This window comes from Cervus elaphus, chromosome 20 (assembly GCF_910594005.1).
Source record: "Cervus elaphus chromosome 20, mCerEla1.1, whole genome shotgun sequence".
Classification (NCBI taxonomy): Eukaryota; Metazoa; Chordata; class Mammalia; order Artiodactyla; family Cervidae; genus Cervus; species Cervus elaphus.
In genome coordinates this window covers 87,507,383-87,521,646 of record NC_057834.1, presented here as the reverse complement: position 1 = coordinate 87,521,646, position 14,264 = coordinate 87,507,383, and the positions used below count along the sequence as shown (strand labels likewise).

General features: G+C 36.5%; 1 protein-coding gene across 1 annotated transcript in view; it reads right to left on the bottom strand.

The window, feature by feature from the left end:
- Positions 1 to 14,264, bottom strand: part of ADGRL4 (adhesion G protein-coupled receptor L4) — a 151,649-nt gene that overhangs the window by 35,255 nt on the left and 102,130 nt on the right. The window contains exons 7-10 of the mRNA XM_043876473.1: positions 13,505 to 13,621; positions 9,696 to 9,898; positions 2,689 to 2,862; positions 1,239 to 1,442 (exon numbers count right to left, since the gene is read on the bottom strand). Of these exons, the coding sequence (XP_043732408.1) occupies positions 1,239 to 1,442; positions 2,689 to 2,862; positions 9,696 to 9,898; positions 13,505 to 13,621 (698 nt within the window). The remainder of the gene's footprint in view (positions 1 to 1,238; positions 1,443 to 2,688; positions 2,863 to 9,695; positions 9,899 to 13,504; positions 13,622 to 14,264) is intronic.

Here is a 14,264-nt window from a genome sequence, read left to right as displayed (position 1 = left end):
ACTGCAGCATGTCATGTTCCCTTTCCTTTACTATCTCCCAGAGTTTGCTCAAATTCTCATCTATTGAGTTGGTGATGCCATTCAAGGATCTCATCCTCTGCCGCCCCCTTCTCCTTTTGCCGTCAATCCTTCCCAGCATCAGAGTCTCTTACAATGAATTGGCTCTTCACATCAGGTGGCCCAAGTATTGGGGCTTCACCTTCTGAATCGGTCCTTTCAATGAATATGCAGGGTTGATTTCCTTTAGGATTGACTGCTGACAGCCACTGACTGAGCACAGCAAGACATTACTATTCTTGAGAGACTTGCCGTGTGACTTTGGTTGAGGATCTTCTGAAAGGACTACTTCATAGGCAAGCTGAGCTTTCCTCAGCTTGTAAAGTGTTTCTGTGCATGTGTGGTAAGTCACTTCAACTGTGTCCAACTATTTGTGACCCCATGAACTGTAACCCGCCAGGTTCCTCTGTCCGTTGGATTCTCCAGGTAAGAATACTGGAGTGGGTTTCCATACCGTCTCCTCCAGGGGATCTTTCCGACCCAGGGATCAAACTTGCATTTCTTATATATCCTGCATTGTCAGGTGGATTCTTTACCACTAGCACCACCCGGGAAACCCAAAGTGCTTCTACCACTACTCCTTTCTTCCTTCTTTCCTTCTTCACTCAGGCTCAGACCTGCATCTTGATCTGATGGCTCTCCATGTCTCTCTCTTCCCATCTTCTCTCAGAGTCATTTCACCTAATAAAGTTATTGCTTGTTTAATCCCACCTTAGGATGACCCAGTCTAAATCAATATGGGAGATATTTGATAAGGATCTACATCAATAATGGTGGAAAATGGTTATTACAAAAGTGCAGTTACTAGGTTGAGCTAATTTATCAAATTTCAACCTATGAATTCTAGCCACTTTTGTGTTCTGTCCCTGTCATACGATAAACATTGTTTTCAACTATCTTTCTCCCCTCTACTTTTGTTTAATGGCCATGTAGAAACAAACAAATAAAACCAAAACAAGGTTATTTCTTTTTACAGTTCATCATGAAGGCCACTGTGGTTAATGGAATTAATCAGCAAGTTGCTAATATATGTTAGCATTCTCAAACTTAGAAAAGCGTTAAGAACAAAGTATATAGTGTGCTTGCTCCACCAAGCCCTTAATTCCAATCCATGTCTCTATTACATATATATTTAGGAAAGTAAAAATTTAGAAAGCAGAGAGTAAGAGAGATCTACATACCTTATTAGTATTTGTATTTATCCCAACAAGAAAAACAAGTTCAGCAAGGAATAGGCTACAGCAGAGATTTTTGTGAATTGTTGTCCTCGTGCTTTGAATTTCACTGAAGAACCAGAAGGTAAAAATGCATAGGGCAAGGCAAATCAGTGAAATAATTATTCCTAGTTGAGTGATCCTTGTAAGAATATTATAATCTTTAATACCCTAAGGGAAAATAATAATACAGCTGTTAAGAGACTTAACTCAGTAGCTTGTCAAAGGAACTACAACATATAATGAACTTCCTTTTTCGGTGAAACATTAATCAAACTGTTCCTAAAATGTAAAAATACAAATGTGCATTTAGATGAGAAAACTTTGTACTTCTGAATATGCTTAATATTCACAGAAATCTGATATAAATCACATAGCACTTTAACAGTTCTGTAATTAGTGATATTTTTCCTAAGCATCGTATATATTAGTATATGGTTTAACAATGTTATCACCATTGGTTTCTTGATATTAGAAAGTCAATTCATTATTGTAATGTGAAAATGGTTAATTAAAGCAGATTTATCAGTGGCAAGAATAAGTCTTATTTCTATGCAGTAGTTCATTTAAACACATTAAATAAAGGTATCAGAAAAGCTGCATAAATAGAATAATAAAATAGTATAGGTGAGAGACTTTGAAATGGGAAAGTTTGGTTTCACTCTAACCAGACGGTTTTATATATATAACACAGGCATCTTATTTAACATTCAGGAAAAAAATCATGTTTCATTCAGAAAAAAAAAAAAAACAACTTTATCACTGACATTATGGTTAGGCAGATTTATTTAGTCACAATAAGTATTTGGTGAATTCTAAGTTTTGTATAGAAATGAGACTGCAATCTAAAGATTATAAAATACAAAATAAAAAAATTATATGATGTAAGAGCAAGATATTATGATGTAAAATACATAATCTGAAGCTTTTCACTTTAGATAGATTTTTCATGTTTAAAAATCTGAGGCATTCTACATTATTAAAAAATTGTATTTGTTACAAGTGTGCTAACACTTATTGACCAGCTATCAGAGATTTAAATGAATCTGTCACCAGTAAAAATAAACTTTCAATACAAAGGCAAAAGCCCTTAAAGTTCATGATCCTTTAAAATGTACGAATGGTTCCTAAAAGCAGCATTAAAAACTAAAGTCTGGATAGAAATCTGATATACAATCTACTAGCTATTATAGACTGGTAAGTCTTACACTAAAAACAAAGATTTAAATTAGATATGTCATAGAACGCAGGTATGAAAAGAAAGACTAAAAAAGGTAATGCTGAGATCATATCAATTAATTAAATATGCTATTTACATCCAAAGAACATAGAAAAATTAATTATTCTCTTGAACAACATAAAAAACAAGAAAAAAGCAAAGACAGGTTTAGAAATATGAAGTGGGAAACTGCCTTACAATAGAAGAACTAGAAGACATCAAAATTGCAAAATGTGTCAGGTGGTTACAGCGGCATGAGGTGTGGGTATCATTCGAGAATGTCAGCTCACAGCCCTCTGAAGACCAACTGCCGTTCATGGTGTCAGGTAAGTAGTTCCAGAATGCACACTGACTCTTATATTTATCTGTGGTCTGAAAAAGAGACATTTTACTGATGAGAAAAAAGTTGCACATCGAAATCATTTCAGTTATATTTAAAATACTATTTTTCATAACAATATAATTGTTATGAAACATGCCTAAAAGGAAAAGCATGAAATCAACACTAATAAGAGAGTGCTGCTGTTGTGTGAAAGAACTGAAGTTTATACTACAACCATGCTATATTTTATCAACGCTGTTTCATGTAGTTGTGAGAATTATTATCAACTGAGATCACGTAGGGGCTTCCCAGGTGGCTCACTCTAAAGAATCTACTTGCTAATGCAGGAAATGCAGGAGACCAGGGTTGAACACCTGAGTCAGGAAGATCCCCTGGAGGAGGAAATGGCAACCTACTCATGTAGTTGCCTGGAAAATTCCATGGACTGAGGAGCCTGAAGGGCTACAGACCATGGGTCCCAAAGAGTCAGACATGACTGAGCGCTATCATGTACCTCATCTAGAATGGTGCATATGACATATCTTTATTATCTTCAACACTAATTTATTGAGTATGCACTAGCTGTCAGTCATTGATCCAGGTGCTGAAAATAAAACACTGAACAAAACAAAAAAAGTGTTTGTATTGCTGACTTTACATTCTAATGAGGAGATGAGGAATTATTAAATAAGCCAGGGAAATGAGAACAGGATTAATCTGAGGAGGCTTCTCACAGGAAAAGACGTTTAAGAAAATACTCCAATTAAGGGACAGTGAGCCCTAAAGACTAGGGAACAGAGGGTTTTGACAGTTGGAATGGAAATTAGAAAAGTTCTGAAGTGAGACTCAACAAAGGTTTTCCAGAAATATCTGGAAGTCAATGCAGTTCCAGTAATGAATGAGGCAAAGTGTGGTGAGTATAAGATCATAGATCGCAGGGGCTGATCAAATAGACTACAGGATGATTGTTCAATAAATGGCAGAGTTCTCCTTATCATATATTAATGTTAACTAATCACAACACAATACCTAGTGCACTGTAAGCTTTAATAAGGTAGTCATAGAATGCTACATATCTATGCTATTTTATCTTGTAGAAATAACACCATTTACAATTATATAACAATTTAAGGTTAACCAGGTGCTATCTCACCCACTCTGTTTAATTTGCTCCTTCAAAGAGCCCTGTGAAGTGGGTATTGTGTTGGGACTAAGATATGTCAAAACTGTATTTAAGATCTGGTGGCTCGGTGGTAAAGAATCCGTCTGCCAAGCAGGAGATGTAGGTTTGATTTCTGAGTTGGGAAGATCCCCTGGAGAAGGAAATGGCAACCCACTGCAGTATTCTTGCCTGGGAAATCCCACGGACAGAGGAGCCTGGCAGACTACAGTCCATGGGGTTGCAAAAGAGTTGGACACGACCTGGTGACTAAACAACAACAACAAATCATTGATAAGTGGAGTAAAACAGAGTCAAACAAAATCTTCAGATGAAATATTCATTAAAGAAAATATTGGTGGTGGTTTAGTCACTAATTCGTGTCCGACTCTTGTGATCCCATAGACTGGGATCCCACCAGGCTCCTTTGTCCTTGGGATTCTCCAGGCAAGAAAACTGGAGTGGGTAGCCATTCCTTTCTCCAGAGGATCGTCCTGACCCAGGGATCAAATCCAGGTCTCCCCACTGCAGGCTGACTCTTTACTGAGTCAGTAGGGAAGCCCATATGTACACTATCATGTGTAAAATAGTATTGGCTTCTCTGGTGGCTCAGTCGGTAAGGAATATGCCTGCAATGCAAAAGACCCAGGTTTGATCCCTGGGTCAGGAAAAACCCCTGGAGAAGGAAATACTGAGGAAATACCCCCCAGTACTTCTTGCCTGCGAAATCCCATGGAGGGAGGAGCCTGGTGGGCTACAGTCAGGGTCACAAGAGTTGGACATGACTTAGTGACTAAACCAAACTACCATCGCATAGGCAAGGCAGAGAAACCAGAGATCAAATTGCCAACATCCATTAGGCCACAGAAAAAGCAAGAGAATTCCAGAAAAAAAAAAACATCTACTTCGATTCACTGACTACACTAAAGTTTTGACTGTGTGGATCACAACAAACTGTGGAAAATTCTTAAAGTGATGGGAATATCAGACCACCTTACCTGTCTCCTGCAAAACCTATTTGCAGGTCAAGAAGCAACAGCTTCTGCACAACAATGGAAACTATAAGCAAGGTGAAAAGACAGCCCTCAGAATGGGAGGAAATAATAGCAAATGAAGAAACAGACAAAGGATTAATCTCAAAAATATATAAGCAACTCCTGCAGCTCAATTCCAGAAAAATAAATGACCCAATCAAAAAATGGGCCAAAGAACTAAATAGACATTTATCCAAAGAAGACATACAGATGGCTAACAAACACATGAAAAGATGCTCAACATCACTCATTATTAGAGAAATGCAAATCAAAACCACAATGAGGTACCATTACACGACAGTCAGGATGGCTGCTATCCAAAAGTCTACAAACAATAAATGCTGGAGAGGGTGTGGAGAAAAGGGAACCCTCTTACACTGTTGGTGGGAATGCAAACTAGTACAGCCGCTATGGAGAACAGTGTGGAGATTTCTTAAAAAACTGGAAATAGAACTGCCATATGACCCAGCAATACCACTCCTGGGCATACACACTGAGGAAATCAGATCTGAAAGAGACACGTGCACCCCAATGTTCATCGCAGCACTGTTTATAATAGCCAGGACATGGAAGCAACCTAGATGCCCATCAGCAGACGAATGGATAAGGAAGCTGTGGTACATATACACCATGGAATATTACTCAGCCATTAAAAAGAATTCATTTGAATCAGTTTTAATGAGATGGATGAAACTGGAGCCCATTATACAGAGTGAAGTAAGCCAGAAAGATAAAGACCAATACAGTATACTAATACATATATATGGAATTTAGAAAGATGGTAACGATAACCCTATATGCAAAACAGAAAAAGAGACACAGAAATACAGAACAGACTTTTGAACTCTGTGGGAGAAGGCGAGGGGGATGTTTTGAGAGAACAGCATCAAAACATGTATATTATCAAGGGTGAAACAGATCACCAGCCCAGGTTGGATGCATGAGACAAGTGCTCGGGGCTGGTGCACTGGGAAGACCCAGAGGGATGGGGTGGGGAGGGAGGTGGGAGGGGGGATTGGGATGGGGAACACATGTAAATCCATGGCTGATTCATGTCAATGTATGGCAAAAACCACTACAATATTGTAAAGTAATTAGCCTCCAACTTATAAAAATAAATGGGGAAAAAAAAAAAGAAGCAACAGCTGTAATCAGACATGGAACAACAGACTGGTTCCAAGTTGGGAATGGAGTATGTGAAGGCTGTATACTGTCACTCTGCTTATTAAACTTATATGCAGAGTACATCATGTGAAATGCTGGGCTGGATGAAGCACAAGCTGGAATGAAAGTTTCTGGGAGAAATATCAATAACCTCAGATATGCAGATGACACCACCCTTATGGCAGAATGTGGAGAAGAATTAAAGAGCCTCCTGATGAAGGTGAAAGAGGAGAGTAAAAGAGCTGGCTTAAAACTCAATATTCAGAAAACTAAGATCAAGGTATCCAGTCCCATCACTTCATGACAAATAGATAGGGAAAAAATGGAAATAGAGACTTTATTTTTGGGGCTCCAAAATCACTGCAGATGGTGACTACAGCCATGAAATTAAAAGACACCTGCCCCTTGGAAGAAAAGCTATGACCAACCTAGGTAGCGTATTAAAAAGCAGAGACATTACTTTGTCAACAAAGGTCCATCTAGTCAAAGCTATGGTTTTTCCAGTAGTCATGTATGGATGTAAGAGTTGGACTATAAAGAAAGCTGAGCACCAAAGAATTGATGCTTTTGAACTGTGGTGTTGGAGAAGACTCTTGAGAGTCCCTTGGACAGCAAGGAGATCAAACCAGTCACTCCTAAAAGAAATAAACTGAATATTCATTGGAAGGACTGATACTGAAACTGAAGCTCCAATACTTTGGCCACCTGATGTAAAGAATTGACTCATTAGAAAAGACCCTGATGCTGGGAAAGATTGAAGGCAGGAGAAGAAGGGGACGACAGAGGATGAGATGGCATCACCGACTCAATGGACAGGAGTTTGAGCAAGCTCTGGGAGATGGTGAAGGACAGGGAAGCCTGTTGTGCTGCAGTCCATGGGGTTTTGAAGAGTAAGACATGACTGAGTAACTGAATAATAAAAACAAAAATGTAAGATAGTGTCAGGGAATGTTTGACGGGAGGATTCCTACGTGCTGTCTCATGAGTTCTTTGTCCTTCTTCAAGCGGAACAGCACGCTGCTCCCAGGGACTGAGGTCATTGTGTGAGACAGGCTTGGGTCTCCTTTAGTAAACATTCTCTTTAGGACAAAACTGTGTAGTTTGGCTCCCCTTTCTTGAGATATGGATTGTCTCCTGACCTTGTGACTAACTTTACCCCTTGTTCCCTTGGTAATGGTTGCTGTACGTTTGGTTTTCTGATCTCTATCATTCCCGAAGGAAGTTTCTTGTACCATAGCCTATATATACTCATAGAAAAATCATTAAAGCACCTTTGCTCCATCAGAGCTTAGGCCCCCGTGTCTTTCTTGCTTCTCTCTCTCTCTTTCTCTGGCTGACTCTCTGGAGTGTGGAGACCCGTTGTGCTCACTTTCCTGCCCGGGCTTCTAAGACCCTCTCGAGAAGGCACTTTGTGCCTTCACCCCCTCGAGAGGGCACCTGGTGCCTTCGTGAGCGATCCAAGTCCTGTGTCAAGGGCTTTATTGGTCCTCTGCGTAACCTGGGAATATCAGCCTCTTTCTCTCTTTTACTTTCTTATTGTTGACTCCGTACCACCAGGTTCCGGTCCATTAAAGGACCACAAGAAAATAGCTAGTGGGAAACTGCTGCATAGCATAGGGAGCTGAGCTGAATGCTCTGGATGACCTAGATGGGCAGGATGAGGGGTGGGGTGGAAGGGGGTTCAAGAGGGAGGGGAATTTATACATATATAGCTGATTCACTTTATTATACAGAAGAAACTAATACAATATTGTAAAGCAATTATACTCCAATTAAAATAGCATAGAAAGACCACAAACCATGTAAAAGAACAACATTTTTTTTTCTAGGATCAAAAGGTCTTTTGCATTTAGTATCTGAAAATATCTAAACTTAATTTCCATTCTTAAAACATTCCACACCTTCTTTTTCCCTCAACAGAATGCCTATCAATGTTTAGGTCTGAGCTACTAGTTATTTGGATTTTCTATACACTTTAGTTTCTCTCTACATTGGATGTCTTTCTTTACAGTGACACATCTGGACTGTATGTAAGCATATACAGTGGTCCCTTGATAGCCACAGGTGATTGATTCCAGGACTCCTGTGCATTCTGAAAACCACAGATGCTCGAGTCACTTCCGTGAAATAGTGTTTGCATCTAATTTATGCACATCTTCTCATATATTTTAAATCATCTCTAGATTACTTATAATACACAATAAATTGTAAATGCTTTGTAAATAATTGATGGCCTGCAGTAAATTCAAGTTTTGCTTTTTGGAACTTTCTGGAATTTTTTCCCCTCAAATATTTTCCATCTGTGTTTGGTTGAATTCATGGATGTGGAACCTGTGGATATGGAAGGCTGACTATATGTTCTTTGAGTCCCCTGTTTCCCATAAACATGCAAATACAATTTTCAATTTGCATGACAACCTTGCCCAGCTTCAAGGTTCTCTAAATGGAGCTTCTGAGGCACTTTAATCATGTACTAGGACTGAAATTCAATTGAAAGCCCAAGAAACCATCAACAGTATGCAGCAAACAATATGATTTCGTGTTTCCCCGTTCACTTTTAGGTCTATAAAAAACCTAAATGCTTGGATATTTCTAATCATATTTTTTTCATTGTATGGTTTTAATTATATATGGATTTGAAAAAAAATTTAGAGTAACAAAAGAGTAAAGTGGCCTCAGATGATTTCTTTAGGAAAAAAACATGAACTTCTCCATGATTTCCCTGTAATCAGCACCCAAATCCCTCCAAATATTGTTTTACATGACAATTACTAACCAAACATTTCCCTCACTACAAAAGTAATATTCATCTCTTTGATATATTTTTATAACTTATGCCTTGAAGGTACAGAGACTTCCAAAATGAACAATGTACTTTTAAAACTAAAATGTAGTTTAATTTCAGAGATCAAATACATAAAATTCTTTGGTATTCATTAGAAAGTCTAAAAAGCACTGAAAGTACCAAGCTATTTTTATTTATTTGTAGATACACAGTTTTTTAATAGATATCATTTATTAATATGTTTGGCTGTGACAGATCTTCACTGCTGTGTGGGCTTTCTCTGCTTTCAGCAAGCAGGGGCTATTCTTTAGCTGCCTTGTGTGGGCTTCTCTTTGCAGTGGCTTCTCTAGTTGCAGACCATGGGCTCTAGGATGTGGGCTTCAGTAGATGGGAACATGTGGGCTCAATAGTTGCAGTTCCTGGGCCCTAGAGCACAGCCTCAATAGTTGAGATGCAAGTGCTTAGCTGCTCTGTGGCATGTGGGATCTTCCCAGACCAGGGATTGAACCCTTGTCTCCTGTATTGGCAGGCAAATTCTGAGCCACTGGGGAGGACCCCAAAATATTTTATAGAAAAATTAGCTGAAATCACTTTACTCTTTTAATTTGATCTTGAGTTTGTAGGTTTAAACTCAAGAATTCACATACAATTAAAGTGACGCAACAACAACAACAACAAAAAAACCTCATTTCTTTGAAAGTTTCACAATAATAATCAATAGTCACTGGAATTTCAACTTACCTTTATGTGATTTAATGTAAATGTTACTTTTTCAAGTTCATATAATGTGGGTGGGTTTGAGCTAATTGAGAGCGAAATTACTGAAGAGATGACTCTTCCCTCCTCTTCAGCTTCATCATAACTTTGAGGTTCCAGTAAGTTGTCAGATGATGAAAACAGAGGACCAATGCTCTTATAATATAAAAATGCAACTGCAACACTGCCTGTCAATCATATAAAGGTATTCAGAATAAATTCTTAAAATAAACATAAAAGAGGCAGTTATACACATTCCCAGATACTGGAATGTGGGTCTTATTATATCTATGCTCACATCATCAAACAATATTAAAACAGGTTCTCTGACCCCTATGACTCTGATCATGGACTGTAGCATTTCCTTGGCACAAATTATAGTTAGAAGAAATTTTGTCCTAGATAAATTATATACAAGTGCTGAGTAAGAACCAAGGTGTTAAGTACACTTACTTGAAAAATAAAATCTTGACTTACTACTTTGCTGGGCAAGTATACGAATTAGAAAGATACCGGTAAAAATTACAGTATAACAGAAAAGATTTATAGTGTTAAGAAAGTTTATAACTGAAGAGGTGTAGATGCCACTGAGCTCCATCTCATGCCCACTGAGATGTTTCCTATTTACACTGATGACATACAGTTATGCAGTCTCAGGGGAGGGAATTTATTGTCTTTCAAGGCAGCCATTTATCCGCACCCTCACACTCCCCAGATGCAGCACACCAGCAGATAACCCAAGACTGTTACCAGATCAGTCCATACTATCTCATGACTACTTTTTCCTTAGCCTGGACGCCGCACCTACTTTAACAGATCTCAAATTGCCTCGGTTTTTGTAGCAGTTCATTATCACTGATATTAATTGTGTGAACAACTCAACATCAGCATCTATTGTCTTTTAAAATTCCCATTTTCACTTAGGTCATGTAACTTCTCTGCTGTATGATAGACAGTAAATTGAGGAATTTATATTCAGAATTTATTTATTTAGAATTAGAAGTTCTGGTTTTAGTCATGGCTTATACTTGTCTGTTCCTGGGTAAACTTGAACATTCTCATGTAAAACATAATGAGTGAATAGTGATATTCCCCTTGGCTATTTACTTGGATAAGATGGAGACCATGTAATGTCATTATATGAGAGAGTTGTCTGTAAAATTTAAGATGCTATATTAAGATGATTATTGCTATACTTATTAATTGGAAACATTATATGCTTGCTTTGATTCTTCGAAAACTTAGGAATAACTCTATCATATTCATTTGTTTCCTCAAATTTGTGACACCAGTAAATAATCTGAAAAGCATAAATTAATCACAATCATTAATACAAATGTTGACAATGTCATCAAAAACAAAGGACTGTGATACAAAGCTGGAACTCTCCACATCACAATTTATTTAATATATTTATTGGTAAATAGTGTTCTTTGGATATCATTATGTGAGCTAGAATTTGCAAAAGTATATCACTATGTTTTGTATCTCAGTCTAGAAAGGTACCAAAGACACCACTAAGAGTCTTGCTGACATTCAGATATGTTACATATTTTCCTAAACTGCCAGCTCAGAGAAATAATGTTAGTATACCATGTTTGAGCTAGCAAAATTATGATGGCTCTAGGAGACTGGCAACTAACCCAGCATTTGCTATGGACAGACCTGGGTCAGAAGCAGAACCTGGAAACCTCTTAGGTGAACCTGACCTAGTCCGGGTGATGAACAAGTTCATGCAAAAGCAACTTCTCAGAGGTTGTAGGAGGGGATGGTTCAAAATCAAATGAAGCAGCACGAAGATAACATGGGTTTAAAACTATGAATCACTCCTATCCTTTCTAAAGGAAACTATTTTTTAATATCAATTTTGGGTAAAAGAAGATGCATACCACATGGGATGGTTCAAAATACATTTTAAATTTTTTTCTGAATATAGTTTTAATATTTGTTCATTTTTATCATTTGGAACCTATTTTAATTTCCATAGTTTCTCACTAATTCTAGGCCTGATCTAGCTTTTAATTTTCATATCAGTTCTGTATCTATTTTTGTAAACTAGTTCATTCATTAACGACAGACACCAAAATTCAGTACATAAAAAATATTAAAAATCCATCTGTGCCTCCTGTATTTTCCTACTAATGACATTATGCACCTTTTAACTAATGCATGTTTTCATTAACGGATTTTGTCAATAAATGAATAATTGCACGTAGACATCATTGAATGCGTTTGATCAGTTTGTTACACTTGTCCTTCTTTTAAAGATTCAACCTTGAGGAAAACAAATTTTCTTCCTCTGCATTCTTGAGAGCCAGTATTACTGTCCCTTTCAAGTGTCAGAGTTTGCATGCATGATTATGAAATATAACAAACCTACCATACACTCAGACAGGATCTCTTTGAGATATTAATTCCATGACAATTTTATCATCTGTCACTATGATAAGTATTTTCAATGTCTTTATTCTCGTGTTTCTAAATCCTACTCAAATTGTCTTTGAAAATACAACAGTTTAACACATTCTTTGGATTTGCTCCTAAATATTATTTGTGTGCTTGGTTAATTAGAATATGATATAATGGGGTAAGAACCATGGGTTCAATGGCAGTATGGCTTAGTTATTTTTGCTTTTTTTATGGCCATCTGTTCCCTACTTTTGAATAAAAAATGACAAGAAAAAAATTGAGAGGATAATATCAATAGATTAGAAAAACATTTCCCATTAGTGCTGTAAAAATTTTTTTAAAGGATATTTTTTCTGAGAATGAAAGCACAAACTGCTTTTTAACAATAAAGACAATGTATTTTTTTAAATAAAATGATGTCTATAAAGTGACATATGTGTATTATTACATAGATTTTCCATTTTATGTATGATCACCTATACTTGCTTTGAGAAAATATTATAATCATGCTTTCTTTAGGTAATATATTTTGACCTATATGAGAACAACAATAATTCTATTATCAGCAGGGTTGTTACTTTTTTTTTTTTCTAAGTGCATTGCACTGAGGACAGACAAATGGTTAAACCAGAAGAGCAGCTGCTAGCTTGCCTGTGGTTAGGTGACAAGGAAAATCTGGTCAGGGCTGATTTCTATGTTAACTCCTTCGCTTCAAGTTTTAGTTCTGTATTATCTGTTAAACGTATATAGAGACAAATCCATTAACCGCTTGTGCTTTAGTTTTATTGTACATAAAATCAGGATATTAGATAATTATAAAGTCATCTGCTAGTACTAGCACTCTTGGATCACATCTCTTAAGAAACCCTGCCTTTAGTTTAGTTGAAGAGTTACTGTACAAAGACTAAGAAATGAACAGAAGAGAAATTCAAGCTTAAACAATAACTTTCTACCTTTTTTGAAAACTATTTCTGTTCATCTTCCTCACACAATCCCAAATTCAGGCTCACAATGAGGAATATGAAGGATTTCTGAAGAAGAACTGTTAAAAGGATTTTATGAAAATTATAGCATCTACTGACTGGTGCAAAATGAGGAATAAAACCACAGTCCCTTTGTATATTTCCACTGGGATCCTAACAATATTAGATAATTACAGATTTGGAGGGTCAAGGACAAGAAGGATCTAGATATGAGCTAAAATCCTCCCCAGGTATTTTTATCATAATAAAAGTCTCAAATACAAATATAGAATTCCTATGTATAAACAGAAAGTATTTTTCTATAGAAAACCACACATGTTATAAGCACATATGATACAAGCAAATGTATGATATTTATTGCAAAACATTGAAATATTGTTTATAAGCTTGTCAAAGTCCTACCATTTGAATCATATGCAGTTTTTCTCTTTGGAAATATCTTTATATTATCTCCATCCATATTCATATCGGGATGAATATATTTCATGTGATGTGAATCAAAAAAGAAAGCTTTGAGAGCTGAAACAAAAATATGAAAATAATAAATTCTCTGAAATCAGTTTAATTAATATATTTAGTTAGAATTTGATCCATCATTATTGTATTTCAACTCTTAATTACATCAGGTAGAATGAACATATTCTGAACATGACGTCTAGACATTATAATTTGTATTTAAAAATTTGATTCAAGTTTAGTTTTATTACAGTACAGCATTCATTGTTTAATTCTATCTCTACTAATAAAAGAAAATATGTATGCAAAGAATCTATAAATCATAATTACTAAAGCAGACAAGCAATTACAATTAGAGGATGATATCTACAACATAATTTATTATATACAGAGTGACTGAATTAAATTCTTGAGTGATAATTTCCTTACCTGTGCACAGTCACCTTTTTCATGAACAGATATAGAAATTTAAGCTTCTATATATGAGTCACAATGCTTGTTACCTTAATTTTGAGTAACTGGTGAATCCCGATGACATAATGATTTTTGTATATCTACTACTGCACAGCAGGATAGTATCCAGAAAATATAATAGAGGTGTATGAGATGATTATTTCAGAAAGTGTACCTTGTTGCCTCAGAACAACTTTACAGGCAACCTCAGTTTGATCCAGATTCTTAAAAGTGTCAAGCATGAGCTTTCATA